The sequence below is a fragment of the Orycteropus afer genome, unplaced genomic scaffold (assembly GCF_000298275.1).
Source record: "Orycteropus afer afer isolate SDZICR_OR568_19922 unplaced genomic scaffold, OryAfe1.0 scaffold00156, whole genome shotgun sequence".
Taxonomy (NCBI): Eukaryota; Metazoa; Chordata; class Mammalia; order Tubulidentata; family Orycteropodidae; genus Orycteropus; species Orycteropus afer.
In genome coordinates this window covers 2,121,738-2,138,779 of record NW_006921743.1, presented here as the reverse complement: position 1 = coordinate 2,138,779, position 17,042 = coordinate 2,121,738, and the positions used below count along the sequence as shown (strand labels likewise).

Here is a 17,042-nt window from a genome sequence, read left to right as displayed (position 1 = left end):
GGTTGTCATAATTTTTGTCAAAATAAGTTTATTTTATTAATTCTTTGTAATATTAGGACTAATTCATGTATTCATTATTAGACCAAATTTGAGCAAGTTCTTTGAAGAAATATTATCTGATTTAATAATATCATCCGGAGGTAAAAGTTACGTATATGAATATTCATAATTCTATCTTTTGCATGCTTTATAAGATTTTCTTGGAATAATTGGTTTCTTTTAAGGCCTTGTTACACCAATGAAAATAAGCAATTTTTTCAGTGCACTTTTCAAATGAACCAATTTGTATTAAAGTTTCTTAGAGTAGCTTCTGAAAGCCTAATTCATAAAATAGCCGCAAGAAGTAGTTTTATTTGGAGCTGAAGCTTAGAGCAACCTCTTGGCGATGCACAGAGGAAGATAAAGGAAACCAGACCTAATGCTCTTTAGATTAGAACAGAAGTCCTGTTTCCAGGTGACCTACCCCAGATTTTGTCCAAGTAGAGCCATCTTAGTGAAAAATCACATTCACTGTGTCTCTGAAGTCAGTTTAAACAACAGACTGACAACGCCTGTGCTCTTATTCACTTTATAATGAACAACAGTGTAACATTCTTAAAACAGCACAACACAAAACAAGGCATCACACACGCATACACGGGTAGCTATCAAATGTCAAGCTGTTTCAGTTAGGTCAACTGATTTTAAAATTTCTAGAGATGTCTCTTAGATTCAGTCCAACAATCTTTGTTCTAAAAGTGGCCACTGACTTTCTAAAGAATTCCTTGGTAATCATATGCCAAATGTCTAATGTATAAAACAGCAAAGGAGCCCCTAATGCTTATATATGTAAGCCACTGGAGTACTCGGAAAAGGTCCAGCCTGACCATGGCCTTCCCCATCTTACCAAGCAACAACTTGTGTTTCAAAGTTTCTATAAAACAGGCCAGGAGTTGCCCAAATCCCCTGCTGCAGATATTTCTTGCAAGAAATAGTACACATACAAAAAACATCAAATGGCAACATCTAAGGAGAGTGAAGCATTGCGTTTGAGCAACCCTCACCTAGATGTGCACAAAACCTAGGTATCATGCGAATCTGCAAAGAATAGACCAAAGCTTTTGCAAACATACTTTTAGTCAAAATCTCGTAGTGCTGCCACCAGTAGAGACAAACCACCTCTTGCAAAAGATAAACCAAAACCCCACACCACTGCCACCAATGGGGGCAAAACAAAACCTTTGTAAGAGACAAGTAGAGAAAGAGAAAAGAAAAAATTAAATGGCAAAGAAAAACTTATTAGGCCAGGGTTCAGCATGTAGGCCAGAGGTCAAATGTATAATTTCTTTTGAAATTTATAAATCTGCAGGTATAACCAAATATTTCTAGAGGTGCTAAAACACAATTTTCAAACATATGAAAATAAATGGAAAGAGAGTATTAAGAGCTCTCACGTGGAAAAGAAAAACCTACACACAGCAGCAAGACTTAATAAGGTCTCAGAAAGGCTCACCAAAACATCAAAATCCAAGAGTGCTTACCTTATAGGGTCCCTGGAGTTTGCAGAGACAGTGGGGTGCAAGAGATCCCTTTGGTACCTATCTGATCCTTGACCCCCAGGGGTCCTATATGGAAAAGATGGCTTTGGATTTCCATGACTATGCATTCTGTATTAGGGGAAAAGAGACCCCGAATTCAAGCAGGTTAAATAGAGATACTTTCCTTAAGCCTTGGACAGAACAAAGACAAAACAAAGACAATCATCCCGGATGAGGGAAACCATCAGCCTGAGAAAGCTGAATGGACTCCGCTGAGTGATAGCCATGTGGCTAGTTATATATGATTTTAAATCATCACAAACTTAGGGTTGGTGGTAGATAGATTCATCACTGTTACAGGCAGGATTACAGAAGCAAGGTAAAGACCATGATTGGGATTTGAAGATAGGAAATGGTTACAGGACTGGTTCTGGGCCTTGACTGCCTGGCTAGGTGGTGGTCCAGATAGGCTGTGACTCATGACCTTGCAACCTGAGTCTTCGTCACAAGGTGGCTGCTAAACAATACTAAGATCCCAATTTTAATTTAAATTAGAAAAGGACACTCTCAGGCAAGTTCCCTGTTTCTTTGTGAGAATATAATTTACCTTCTAGGAGCTCTGGTAGCATAGTGCCTAAGGTACTTGACTGCTAACCACAAGGCTGGTGGTTCAAACCCACCAGCCACTCCTTGGAAGGAAGGTTGAGCAATCCTAGTTCTGTAGTGATACCGCCTTGGAAACCCAAGGAGGGGTCACTATGAGTTGGGGCTGACTCCATGGCACATAACAACAACAACAATAATTTACTTTCAAATATACTCTTTCTGAGGGAGCTCTAGTAGTGTAGTACCTAAGGCACTTGACTGCTAACCAGAAGACTGGTGGTTCAAACCCACCAGCCACTCCTCAGAAGGAAGGTTGGGAGATCTACTTCCATAATGATACTGTCTCGGAAACCCAAGGAAGGGTCACTATGATTGGGTCGACTCCACGACACATAACAACAATAACTTCCTCCCTAAGCTTGTCTTTAACTTGTCAGAGCATAGCCACGATGATGGTTTAATGGTCAGAAAGAGACCAAATAGCATCTGAAACTTATGTCAAGCCTCAAAATGGAGTTAGCACTATAAACTACAACCTTTCACAACCCCAAGTGCTTTAGAATTTAAGCTCTCATACAGAGAGAATGGAGCTCTGGTGGCATAGTGCCTAAGGCATTTGACTACTAATCAGAAGGTTGGTGGTTCAAACCCACCAGCCACTCCACGGAAGGAAGACTGGACAATCTACTTCCATAGAAATGCCGCCTCAGAAACCCAAGGAGGGGTCACTATGAGTCAGATTCAACTAGATAGCAGTGAACTGGAATTTTTTTTTTTTTTCCCCCAGAGGAAATGCTAACTATTCATTAGCTGTGTTGGTGATGATAACCCACTGAGGGCCAGCCTAAACCCCCATGTAATGAGATTCTGGTGCTTTTCGTTCATTCAGATCAGAAGAAATCTGAGGACTCAACAACTCCACTGTCTCACATTTTCATCCCTACCTGCCTCATTGCCCTAGTTTTCATAGCTGCAATGACAGTCCTAAGAAAAAGGCTCTGCCGAAAGTTGTCTTGTAGAAGAGGTAAGTCAGTTTGATTCAGAGTCACCACGTTTATCCAGTGCCCACAGCATGAAAGCTTCTGGCTTGGTGCAGCAGGCCTGTGGCTTCCTATTTTCATGCTAAATCCAGGGCTTATCAACCTCCTTGGTCTTCTCCAGATGAATTTTTCCTGGAAGTTTCCCCTTAAACTCATCTTCAGGCAGCCACATGCCTTATACTGCATATTTTTTAGGGAATGTTTCATTTCCAAGGCTAAAATAGTTTGCTTTGTCTGTTGAGCCAAATGGGAGTTCTGGAAGCCTAGTGCGTAAGACATTTGACTGTTAACCAGAAGGCTGGTGGCTCAAACCCCCCAGCCACTCCTCAGAAGTTGGGCAATCTACTTCCATAGTGATACTGCCTAGGAAACCCAAGGAGGGGTCGCTGTGAATTGGATCTGACTTGAGGCAGTGAGTTTGGTTTTTGGTTTGGTTGAGGCAAGAAGTTGCAGCCTCATGGGAGCAATGTATCAAAGAGCAAACTGGAGCTTCTGTTAAAATTAAACCAGAATTTATTGAAGGAACAAAGCAATTCCAAATCGGGAAGCACTTCATGACAATTCAACAAAATGCTCTGCCAAAAGGAAATTTTCACAGAGCTTAAATACAGAAAATCTAGGCACTTACAAGAAAAAAAAAATAAATGATTAGTTGACATTTACAAAATCATTCTCTGACAAGACAAAAGACAATGGCCAGATGCCTTAAGCATTGTCTTGGTAATCATAAAGTTTGAGGCATTAAACAACTTAATCTATGGGTTTTAGAAGTGAATGGTCTTCCCAGGAGCAAGCCCCCTTGAGAGGAAGGAGGAGAGGGGACCCCACAGCCTTCCCTAGGTATGCTAGCTAGCTGACTTTTGAAGACCAGCTCAGAATAAGCAGTCATACACTCACTCACTCACTTGCTCGCTCTCTCGCTGCCATTGAGTCAGATCCAAGTCATAGCGACCCCTCCTTAGGTTTCTGAGGTGGTATCTCTACAGAAGTAGGTTGCCCAACCTTTCTTCTGAGGATTGGCTGGTGGGTTTGAACCGCCAGCCTTCTGGTTAGCAGTCAAATGCCTTAGGCATTATGCCACCAGAGCTCCCTTAGCAGTAGACAATAAAAATGGAGTCTAGCCTTGTAGCTTTTGCAGAAGTCTCACCTTATGCCAAGCACCTAATTCTTTTGAGCTCCTTCACAAATGTTATTTTGGCAATACAGACGGCTCTGTGCTGGGTGGGGTTTGACTAGTGGGAAGGATGATGGGCACTTGTTTGGGGATTCCTTCTCTTCTTATCCATCCTTTCCCATTCCAGATTTACCCCTTCCCTGCCCCCAGGAATCTGCATCACCTGGTTGCATAGTGAAATGAGGAAGGTTTGTGAAGCTGTTTGGAGGCGAGAGAGTCCCTGGCTGGCGGTACACTGAGGTCACCTGGTTGTATCTCCTTAACTCAATCCCATGGCATTGTGCCCACTGGGACAGAGGATCTGATTGTTCACTTGTCTACCTTGTTGTCCTAGGAGAAGCTCCCTGCTTGCAAAACCTCTGGAACGTCTGCAGGCCTATATGATGGTTTCTGAAATTGTTTCTTTCTCAGTACCCAGAAGCTCCCCCAAGATCTGCACTTGGCTTGTCGATAGAAAAGAAAATGACATCTGGAAATAATTTAGTAGGAGTGTGGGCAGTTACTATTTGAGGATTGGGGCTTGTAGGAAGTTGTTAGCCAATATTCACAGTCATAATTTCTATATTCACATCTGTCATGAAATAACTTGATGCTTTGTTTGTCTGTTGCCCTAATGTTCTGGTTACCTAGTGCTGCTCTGACAAGAAATATACCACAAATGGGATGGCCTTAACAAAGAGGAGTTTATTCTTACAATTTAGAGGCTTTAAGTCCAGGTTCAAAGTGCCAGGCTCTAGGGATTGGGTGAAAGCCCCTCAACCTTGGGATCCAACTCTGCCTCCTGCTCCCAGCCCACTGGAGCTAGAGGCATTTCTTCACTCAGAGAGCAGCTGGCTGCTGAGGCTGTGAAGCCCCAAGGTTGACAAGTAAAAAGGCACAGTCCTGATGTTACCAAACCACATGGCAGGCCATTAATTCAAGTCCCAAGGTCGGCAGAGCATGGCAGGCTGCTCAAGAAAGACATGGCTACATGCAGGGTCCAAGCATACCATAAACTAGAGACCATTTCCAAAGCTGCTGCTTATATATGGGAAGCAGACCATTGACCCAAAGGCAGCTGCTTGTGGTAGATCCCACCACGGAGTTGATTGCCAGTCTCATCAAGGGGAATAACTACCACCAGCTGCCCAGCCACTCAACCAGGCCCAGCCAAGTTGACACACAAACATAACTACTACACCTAAGTATATATTAAGTGTGGGCACTGACCACAAAAACCTAACTGTAGAATTTAAAGAACTGTATATAGAAGAGAGAGAGAGGAAGAAGGAAGGAGGAGGGGACAGAGAGAAGGAAGAGAAAGAGCAGAGAGAGTGAGAGAATGAATGAAAATGGAAGGGGAGAAGATTCAACCTAAGGAGAAGGAATTACATGGCCATGTTCCACACAAGGTTGACTTTTAAATAGAATCACTTCTGCAAATCTATGGCCTCAAAGGGCAGTGGCAGAAGCAGTGCATTAAAGTCTTATCTTTTGCCAATTATTTTTTTCTCTCCTGGAGCCCTCCCCTACAACTCTTGGAAAAACCTTATTTAGACTAAGGTTCCAGGCCTGGGGGCTGAGGAGCTCTAAATCACTTCAGAATTGAGGGCTCAAGTCATCTGTCCTTGCTCTTTTTGGATGAATGATGTGGAGGTAAAAAGGAGACTAACCTCCTTCATCCCAAATCCCAGGGTGTCTGTACCTCACTACACAGTCTGCAGTAGTTCAGGTCCCAATAGCAATTGAGAGAGATTGGTACTAGTAAGAGACTTAAGTGAAAATATTTGCAAATTATTATTTTTTTTTTTCCTTGTGATTTGGGTGAAAGTTTACAGAGCAATTTTCCATACAGCATTTCATACACATTTTGTTTCATGACATTGACTGCAATTGCCCACAGTGGAACAGCTCTCTTCCCACTTCCTCACCATAGTTACCTCTTCCCTGTGTCCTTGCTCCCCATGTACTCCCCACCTCCATCCTGAGCTATCTCCCAGTGCAAACACTGCCCTTCTGTTCTCCCACAATTGATCGATTGATCACTCTAAGGAGTGTTTCTACCTAATGTTCACCTCATATGCCTGTCTATTGTTTGGCTGGAAGCCATGGAAGTGAGTTCAACTCTAGACCTAAAGGGTAACTAGAGGGCGTAGTCTCGAGGTCTCCCAGGCTCTATCAGACCAGTAATACTGGTCTTTCCCCATGATTTTTTCACAGATTCTACATTATTCTTTAGTGTTACATATTATGTAATTGTGTGTATGTACCATAGTTTGGTTATCCATTCTTCTGTTGATGGGGACTTCTTTCCATCTCTTTGCTATTGTGAATACTGCTGTGATGAACACGAGTGTGAATATATCTGTTCTCGTCCCGGCACTCACTTCTTTAAGACATATACCTAGTAAAAGGATTGCTGGATCAAATGATATTTCTATTTCCAACTTTTTAAGAAGTATCCATACTGCTTTCCAAAGTGTTTGTATAATTTTACAGTCCCACCAGCAGTGCATGAGAGTCCCAATCTCTCCACATCCTCATCAGAATTTGTTATATTCTGTCTTGCTGTTAGTGCTGGGGTGAGATGGTATCTCATTGTTTTGATTTACATTTCTCTAGTGGTTAATGATCGTGAACATTTTTTCATGTATTCATTGGCCACCTGAATATCCTCTTTGGTGAAGTGTCTATTCATGTCTTCTGCCCATTTTTAAATTGAGTTCTTTGTCTTTTTGTTGCTGAGGTGTTAGAATTTTCTATAAATTTTAGAGATAAGTCCCTTGTCAGGTATGTCATTGCTGAACTTTTTTTTCCCAATCTGTAGGTTCTCCTTTTATTCTTTTGGAGAAGTCTTTGGAAGCGCATAAAAGTTTAATTTTTAGAAGGTCCCAATCACCTAGTTTATTTTCTGCTTTTTGTGCATTTTGGGTTATGCTTGATAGTCTATTTATGCCATAAATTAGGGCCCCCTAAGGCACTTGACTGCTAACCAGAAGGCTGGTGGTTCAAACTCACCAGCCACTCCTTGGAAGGAAGATGGGACAATTTACTTCCATAGTGATACTGCCTCGGAAACCCAAGGAGCGGTCACTATGAGTTGGGTCTGATTCAATGGCACATAACAACAACAACAACAAGTTTGCCCTTATTTTTTCCTTGAGGAACTTTATAGTTTTAGATTTCACATTTAAGTCTTTGATCCATCTGGAGTTAGTTTTTATACATGGTTTATGGTGTGAGGTATGCATCTTATTTCATTTTTCTGCAAATGGATAACCAGTTTTGCCAGCACCATTTGTTAAAGAGATTATCTCTTCTTCCCCATTGAATGGATTTGGCCCTTTGTCAAAAATCTGCTGACCATAGGTCAACGGATACATTTCTGGGTTCTCAATTCTATTCCACTGATCAATGTGTCTGTCGTTGTACAAATACCAAGCTGTTTTGACTACTGTGGCTGTATAGTAAATTTTGAGATCTGGAAGTGTGAGACCTCCTACTTTGTTCTTCTTTTTCAACAGTGCCTTGCTTATCAAGGTCTCTCCTTTCCATATAAAGTTTTTGATTGATTTTTCCCTATCCTTAAAGAATGTTGATGGGATCTGGATTGGAATTGCATTGACTATATAGATTGCTTTGGGTAGAATTGACATTTTCACAATGTTCAATCTTCATGTCTATGAGCATGGTATGTTCTTCCATTTATATAGATCTGTTATGGTTTCTTGAAGTAGTGTTTTGTACTTTTCTTTGTACATGTCTTTAGTGTCCCTTGTAAGATTTATTCCCAAGTATTTTCCTATTTTGGTAGCTATTGTAAATGGTTTTGATTTCCTTTTCAGCAATCTCTTTGGTGGTGTAGAGTAATTCAACTTATTTTTGTGTGATGATCTTGTATCCTGCCACCATGTTAAATCTTTCAATTAGTTCCAGTAATTTTCTGATTGAGTCTCTTAGGTTTTCTGTGTATAGCATGACATCATCATTAAATAGGGATAATTTGACTTCTTCCTTACCAATTTGAACACCTTTGATTTCCCTTTCTTGCCTTATCGCCCTGGCTAGGACTTCAAATACAATATTGAATAGAAGAAGAGATAGAGGGCATCCTTGTCTGGTTCCTGTTCACAAGGGGAATGGTTTCAGTTTCTCTCCATTGAGAATGATGTTGGCTGTTGGCTTTGTATATATGTCATGTATTATGTTGAGGAATTTCCCTTCTATTCCTATTTTTCTGAGAGTTTTTATCAGGAATGGGTGTTGGATTTTATCAAATGCCTTTTGTCCATTAATTGATGTGATCATGTGGTTCTTTTCCTTTACTTTACTTATATGATGGATGATGTTGATTGCTTTTCTAATGTTGAACGATCTTTGCATACCTGGTATAAATCCCACTTAATCATAATGTGGCTAGATAGATAGATAGATTTTAGGAGCTCTGGTAGCATAGTGCCTAAAGGCACTTGACTGCTAACCAGAAGGCTGGCAGTTCAAACCCACCAGCCACTCCTCAGAAGGAAGATGGGGCAATCTATTTCTGTAGTGATACTGTCTCGGAAACCCAAGGAGGGATCACTATGAGTCAGGTCCTACTCGATGGCACATAACAACAATAACAACATTATTTTTTTTTATATGTTGTTGGAGTCTATTGGCTAGAATTTTGTTGAAGATTTTTGGGTCTATGTTCCTGAGGGATATTGGTCTGTAGTTTTCCTTTTTAGTGATATCCTTGCCTGGTTTTGGTATGACGGTTATGCTTTTTTCATAAAATGAATTTGAGAGAATTCCATCCTCTTCTATGTTCTGGAATAGTTTGAGTAGGATTGGTGTCAGTTCTTCTCTGAATGTTTAGTAGAATTCTCTGATGAACCATCTGGGCCAGGACTTTTTTTGTGTGGGTAATTTTTTTATGACCTGTTCAATTTCTTCTTTTTGTTATGGGTCTGTTCAAATTTTCTGTCTCAGTCTGTGCTAGTTTAGGTAAGTGGTATGTTTCTAGAAAATTGTACATTTCTTCTAGATTTTCAAATTTGATGGAGTACAGTTCTTCATAGTATCCTTTTTATTTCAGTTGGTTCTCTTTTGATGTCACCCAAATCATTTCTTATTCATGTTATTTGTATTCTCTCCCACTTTTCCTTTGTTCAGTTTGCCAGTGGTTTGCCAATTTTATTAATCTTTTCAAAAAATCAACTTCTAGTCTTCTTGATTTTTTCTATTGTCTTTCTATTTTTTGTTTCTTTTATTTCTGCTTGAATCTTTATTTTTTCTTTTCTTCTGATGACCATAGGCTTCTTCTTCTTCTTTTTTTTTTTTTTTGCTCCTCTTTTTCTAGGGAGCTCTGGTGCTGTAGTGCCTATGGCATTTGACTGCTAATCAGAAGGCTGGCAGTTCAAACCCACCAGCCACTCCTCAGAAGGAAGATCAGGCAACCTAGCGCTGTAGAGATAGTGCCTCAGAAACCCAAGGAGGGGTTGCTATGAGTCAGGACCAACTTGATGGCAGTGACTTTGTTTTTTTTGTTTCTTCTTTTGTAATTGTTGGAGATGTTGGTCTAAGGTGTTGATTTTGGCTCTTTCTTCTTTTTTCATGTGTGCATTTATTGCTATAAATTGCCATCTGGTCACTGCTTTTATATCCCAAAGATTTTGGTATGTTTTGTTTTCATTCTTGTTTGATACAAGGAATTTTTTATTTCATTTTTTATTTCTTCTATTACCTAGTCATTTCTAAGGAGGGTGTTATTCAGTTTTCATGCATTTGCTCTTTTTCTGTTGATTCTCCTACTGTTGATTTCTAAGTTTATAGCATTGTGATCTGAGAAGGTGCTTTGCAGTGTTATAATGTTTTTAAATTTATTAAGGTTTGCTTAGTGGCTTCACATATGACCTATCCTGGACAATGTTCTATGTGCACTGGAAAAGTATGTATATTGTGCTATTGTTCGGTGAAGCACTCTGTAGATGTCTATAAGGTTAAGTTGGTTGATTGTATTGTTCAGTTCTTCTGCGTCTTTGTTGAGTTTCTTCCCAGTTGTTCTATCTTTCATTGAAAGTTGTGTATTAAAGTCTACTATCACTGTGGATTCATCTATTTGTCTTTTTAATTCTGTTAAATTCTGATTTATGGATATTAGGCTCTTTTGTTGGGTGTATAGATATTTATTATGGTTATGTCCTCTTGTTCAATTGATCCTTTAATCATTATATAATGTCTTTCCTTGTCTCTCACTGTGCTTTTTCTCCTAAAGTCAATTTTATCAGAAATTAATATTGCCACTCTTGCTCATTTTTGATTGCCATTTGCTTGATACATCTTTTTCCAATCTTTGATTTTTAGTCTATTTTTGTCTTTGTCTCCAATGTGTGTCTCTTGCAGACAGCATATTGATGGGTTATGTTTTCTTATCCAGTCTGCAACTCTCATCTCTTGAGTGGTGCATTTAATCCATTTACATTCAGGGTAATTTTTTGATGTATTGTAAATCCTATTTTCTATGCCTGTTTATAGGTACTCTGGTGGCATAGTGCCTAGGGCATTTGACTGCTAACCAGAAAGCTAGTGGTTCAAACCCACCAGCCCCTCCTTAGAAGGAAGATTGGGCAATCTTCTTCAGTTGAGATACCCTCAGAAACCCAAGGATGGGTCACTATGAATGAGTTGAATTGACTCAAGGGCAATGAGGTTTTTTGTTTGTTTGTTTGTTTGTTTAGATTGGGATATATCTTGAGTCCCACCTTGCTGGAGGGTGTGACTCAAGTCAACACCCATTTTGTGATGGATTGTTAATCCTTTTCTCTATGCCTGTTTAGGGTAGGATGTATCTTGAGTCCCGCCTTACTGGAGGGTGTGACTCAAGTCACCACCCTTTGCTGCTTTGAGGGTATACATGTGAATGCTCTGGGAAAGTTTGCTCTTTCTTACTCCAGTTCTGTTTGGTTCACCATCACCTCACACCTGGACTTGAGACAGCAGCCATCATTGGACCTGCTGATTTGGGCTCACCAACCCCTGCAACTACAAGAGTTGGGAGAATCTTCCAGATCTACCCACAGACCTGAGACTTGCTAGCCTGCCAGCCTGCCAGCCTCCACCATCACCATGTGAGCCATTTCCTTGAGAGTTTGTGAGTTCTGTGAAACATTACAGAAAACTATGAAATGCTAAGATGAGAGAGAGATTATTGAGGGGAGGAAGAGGAGTTGATGTCAGAGATGATGAAGTGGCACAGCAGTTTGGAAAAGTTGGACATTTGGGACATCTTTAACTTCTGCCTCATAGGGACTGGCCTTGTGCTGATCTCCCTAGGAGAAATTATTCAAACAGTTGGTGTCAGAATGGTGGGGTTCCCTGCGATAGTCCAGATTCACTGAAATATGTGGTTTTGAGGAAAAGGAGATAAATGGGAGAGAAGGAAACCTTTGGCTTCTGGTTGGGATAAAAAACACTCATGGACTGAAGCAGCTGTTTTGTTGAGATCAGTTACCCAAGACAAAAGCTATTTTTGGGATTTAGGAAAGGTGGACCTATCTCCGGAGGACTCGGCTAGTTGCATGTATATGGAAATACAGAGTGATAAGGAGAGGGCAAGACTTAAAATCCCTAGGTTGTTGTTATCAGCAATAGCTGCAATGGCAGGGGATAATAAGGTAGGGTTAGGTTGTAGCACTGAGTGAAGCTCTGATCACACTGAGTCAAGCTCAGATACAGTCTTATAAGAGTCACAACTGGTAGTCTCAGGGCCTACCCAGAAAGGAAAAAATGTGTCAGAACAACAAGAAGTGCCTCTATGGTTGCTGGTCACCAGGAAATTAGTCCAGGAAGGGAATGGGAAAAACCAAGAAACTATTGAAAGCACGGGTGAGATGATGGTGAACCAAACAAGAACCAGAGCAAGAGAGAGTGAACATTCACATATATACCCTCAAAGAAGCTAAGAGAAGCAACTAGAATCACATCCTCCAGCAAGGTGGGAGTCAAGATACATCCCATCCTAAACAGGCATAGGGATTAGGATTTACAATACATCACAAAATGGAGGCTAGAAGGGCCATATTAAGCAATTCGCTATAATTATCAACAAGTATGAATTTGTTGCTGTCATTTTGTTATGTGTTTTTCGTGGTAGTGTTGATTTCTTTGTTCCATATAGTTTTCTGTGATGAAAGTTTATTTTACTTTGGCTACTTCTACAACTGTGTTGGTTTCTGGGTTATGTCGTCATGTGTGTTAATCATCAGCTGTTGTTTGTTGCTGTTGGTACTCTGTCTATTCTAGTTACCTAGTGCCACTCTGACAAGAATATACAACAGATGGAATGGCCTTAACAAACAGGAGTTTATTCTCTAACAATTTGGAGGCTTTAAATCCAAGTTCAAAGTGCCAGACTCTAGGGACTGGGTGAAAGCTCCTCAGCCTTGGGCTTCAGCTCTGCCTCCAGCTGCCGGCCCACTGAAGCTAGAGGCTTTTCTTCACTCAGCTGCTGAGGCTGCCAAGCCCAAGGTTGACAAATAAAAAGGCACAGTCCTGATATTACCAAATCACACGGCAGGCCATTAATTTTAAGTCCATTTTTAAGTCCAAAGGTCGGCAGAGCATGGCAGGCTGCTGAATAACGACACAGCTACATGCAGGGTCTAAGTGTGCCATAAGCTAGAGACCATTCCCAAGGCTTCTCCTTATATACAGAAAGCAGACCACATCCCAAAGGCAGCTACTCAGCTGCTTTTGGTAGATCCCACCATGGAGTTGATTGCCAGTTTCATCATGGGGAATAACTACCACCAGCTGCCCAGCCAGCCACTCAACCAGGCCCAGCCAAGTTGACACACAAACATAACTACCACACTGTCCAAAGGACTCCCTTTAGCATATCTTGTAAGGTTGGTCTGATTTTTACAAATTCCCTTAGTTTCTGCTTATCTGGAAATGTCCTAATTTCACCATCATATTTGAGGGACAATTTTGCTCAGGATATAATCCTTGGTTGCAATTTGTTTTCTTTCAGGGTTTTATATATATCATCCCATTGCCTTCTGGCCTCATGGTTTCTGCCAGGTAATCAGAGCTTAGTCTTATTGGCTGCATTTTGCATGTAACTTTTCATTTTTCCCATACTGCTTTCAGGATTCTTTTTTTATCTTTGGTTTTGGTGAGTTTGATGATGATGTGTCTTGGTGATTTTCTTTTGGGGTGTATCCTGTTTGGGGTTCGTTGGACTTCCTGAATGGATATATCCTCCTCTTTTATCATATCTGGGAAATTCCCTTCAAAAAATCTTTGACAATTTTCTCTGTGGTTTTATTTATCTCCTCCTGTTTTAGAATTCTGATTACATGTAAGTTATTCCTCTTGATTGTATCCCACATGAACCTTAGGCTTTCTTCATTTTGTTTTGATCTTTCTTCTGATTGATCCCTTACCAAAGTAGTATTAGTCTTCAATCTCACTAATTCTGTATTCCATTGATTCAATTCTACTCCCTTGGCCATTCTATATGTTATCTACTTCTGGATTTCTATCTGTAGATTTTGTATCACTGCTAATTTTTTCATTTATTTTGTCATTTTTTCTTCCAAAATTATTCTAGAGTTCTGAGTTTTTCTTAGTTTTGTCAGTGTCTTCCTTGATCTGTCTCTTAATTTGTTGAAGAAACCTAAATAAAATTCTTTTGAATTCCTTATCAGGGAGTTCCAATGCTGCTTCTTCCTCAAGGATGTGTTCTGGGTTGGTATCCTGGTCCCTTGTTTCTACTGCTTTATCTTGTTTCTTTGTGTGGCCTGTGATGGTCCCTTGTCTCTAAGACATTGTGACATTGTTGTATTTATATTTAATTGGTGATTGTATGTTAGAGTGATTCACCCAAGATTTTCATTTTCTTCATTTTGTTTGGATGTATCTGAGTAAGCAAGGCACTGTGTTCCTCTATTTGCTCATTAGCAGCTCTTATGCACTCTCCACCGTCTCTTGGTGGGTGTGATAGAGAGTGAGAGTGCACAGATCTCTGTTAGCTGTTTGTGAATAAGGGTGAGTCAGGCTTGTATTGGCTGTCATTTATCATTGGCCAGTTGGTGCAGAAGCATGTGGTGGTCCTTACTCAGTAGGCGGCTACAGGAGGTGTGGGTATAGTTGGGTCGTATGGGCATGGCTGCAGTCTTCCACTCAGACAAGAACAAAAATCCAAAAAAAAACACCAAAAAAAGTAAAAGTGAGGACAAAAAACACACACTGCATAAACATATAGGAACAATCACTAAAAAGAGAAGGGAGGGGAGAAGAAAGGTAATAAATGAGGTGAAATGTTTAAATAAATACTTTAGAAAGACAAAAGAAATATAAATAAAAAAAGAGGGGAGGAAAAAACCACAGCATCTGGGGAAGGGAGAATAAGAGAACTGAGCTAGAGAAAGAGAATAATGAGAAAAAACAATGTGAAAAATGCAAAAAGAAAACAAGGGATGGGAAGAATCACAAGAAAGAAAGAAAGAAAAGAACCTTTCCACATGTTAGCCTCCAGTGTGGTTGCCTGTGCTATTCTTAGCAAGTGGAGTTATTCTTAGGTTGCTGGGATCTAAACACTGCCACTTTAAATATCCAAAACAACCACACCACTTGTAAATATTCAAAATGGTTGTGGCCTCTGGACAGCTGAAAGTCTACAGCTCAGGTTGTCTTCTTCTTTACTACTTCCCTTTTTAGAAGTCAGCCACCAGTGCAGTGTCCGTGCAACCCTTGGTGAGCAGGACAGATTTTTAGGTTACTGGCCCAGGTCCTAATAACACTTGTAAATATTCAAACTGGCCACACCGTCAGGATAGCTAATAATCTGCAGTTCTATTTCTATTCTTATTCATTGTTTTCATTCAGGTTCTTCTACTAGTTGGTATTTAATCCACTTTTGTATCCTTCCTTTCAAAGCTTATGGCCAGGATTACCTTCTGTATCTGTGTCAATTGGTTTCTCTTTTCTTTGTTGAAGGTCTGTGTAGCTCATCTGTCTATTCTGCCATCTTACTGGAAGTTGAAATTGTTCTTTGTTTTTAATGAACTCTAACTCATTTGCTTTGGGATCTGCTTTCTTGCCTGGCATGCATAGATACATGTGTAGCTATCTGCCTACCCTGCACAAAAAGCTTGTGCATCATGGAAGAAGGTTGAAAACTACTGAAACTGGACAAAGCTTTAAACTGGGCTAGAAGACTAGGTTTGGACCTGGCATTGCCCTCTGATCTATGACTGTGCGAATCACTTGACTGCTCTGAGATGGCTTTTTTATGTCAGGGTAAATGCAAATTAAATCTAAGGGGAAAAAAAGTTCTCCCTGGTACATAAAAACCAAAAACCAAAAACCAAACAAACGCACTGCCATCGAGTTGGATCCAACTCATAGTTACCCCTCCTTGGGTTTCCGAGGTGGTACCACTATTGGAAGCAGATTGCCTAACCTTCCTTCTGAAGAGTGGCTGGTGGGTTTGAACCACCAGCCTTCTGGTTAGCAGTCAAATGCCTTAGGCACTATAGGAAACTTGTAATTGTTCATTCTTTCTCTGCCTCTTTGAAAAATGTGTACGTCTGCAAAAGCAGAACTAGGGATTGACTGGGTTTAAGACCAAGACTTTGGCAGGAGATAGGCTGCAAGTCCTGCAAGAGAATCAGAATGGGATAGGATATATGAAATCTGGGGCTAAGAGAAGAGAACACCGAAACCTGATAGAAAGCAGCTTAAGTGAACTTGGGCTTCTATCCCTGAGTTACTTTGAGCTTAGTGTCTGATTCATATCTATCATTTACACCTTAATGTGAATTAATTGATCAGCTCCTCTGCTCTTTGCCAGGGCTGGCAGAAAGGAAGTGGAAGTCCAGACCAAATGGGAAGAGAAAGGAGATAATTCTGGAACCATTTCCTGGGTTGAATATCCAAATTAGCAGGACCTTAGCCCCTGAGGGAGCTCTGGTGGTATAGTGCCTAAGGCTTTTGACTGCTAACCAGAAGGCTGGTGGTTTAAAGCCACTCCTCTGAAGGAAGGTTGGGAAGTCTACTTCCGTAGTGATGCTGACTCAGAAACCCAAGGTCACTATGAGTCGGATCCAACTGGATGGCAGTGAGGTTTTTTTTTTTTTTTTTTTTTTAGCCTCTGAGCCCCCATGAGTTAGGGGAAGACAAAGGAATGGGGAAGGGAGGTTGCTTCTTATTTCACATTTTTTGCCTAAGGGTAGGGTTTCAATATACATTACCCAGCCTGAGGTTCCAAATCAGTGCATATTTGGACCATATAGGTGGATTTATTTGGATTTACTTTGTGTTCTGCTATCTTTTAGTCTATAAACAGAACAATTTTCTTAATAACCTTATTCCATCACTGGGATTTTTCTTTTTCAGACACAACAGAAAGATCTGTCACCATAACAAAGAGAGACGTGAACAGAGCTGTGAGTAGGCATGACTTTGCTTTTCTTTTTCACTTCTTTTTCTCTCCCAGCTCGAATTAAGAAATAAACACTGTTCTAATAATGCCCAAGGGCAACTTAATGGTTTGCTGGTGTGGTGTCTTCCTGTTCAGTGGCATTTTAGCCAGCGCTTATTCTTGTGACCTCACATCGCTCAATAACCTGTTTGGAGAACAAAGATGTTGTCAGCTGTACAGTCCTAGGACAGTCATCCAGTCTTGGTCAGTCTGTACTCCTGAGCAGAGTCCCTGGATAGTACAGTTAATGTGTT

General features: G+C 40.5%; 1 protein-coding gene across 1 annotated transcript in view; it reads left to right on the top strand.

Moving 5' to 3' along the window:
* The window catches only part of PDCD1LG2 (programmed cell death 1 ligand 2), a 59,403-nt gene extending 42,583 nt beyond the window's left edge, over positions 1-16,820 (top strand). The window contains exons 4-5 of the mRNA XM_007946338.1: positions 3,013-3,147; positions 16,804-16,820. Coding sequence (XP_007944529.1) covers positions 3,013-3,147; positions 16,804-16,820 — 152 coding nt within the window. The remainder of the gene's footprint in view (positions 1-3,012; positions 3,148-16,803) is intronic.
* The last annotated feature ends 222 nt before the right edge of the window (positions 16,821-17,042 follow it).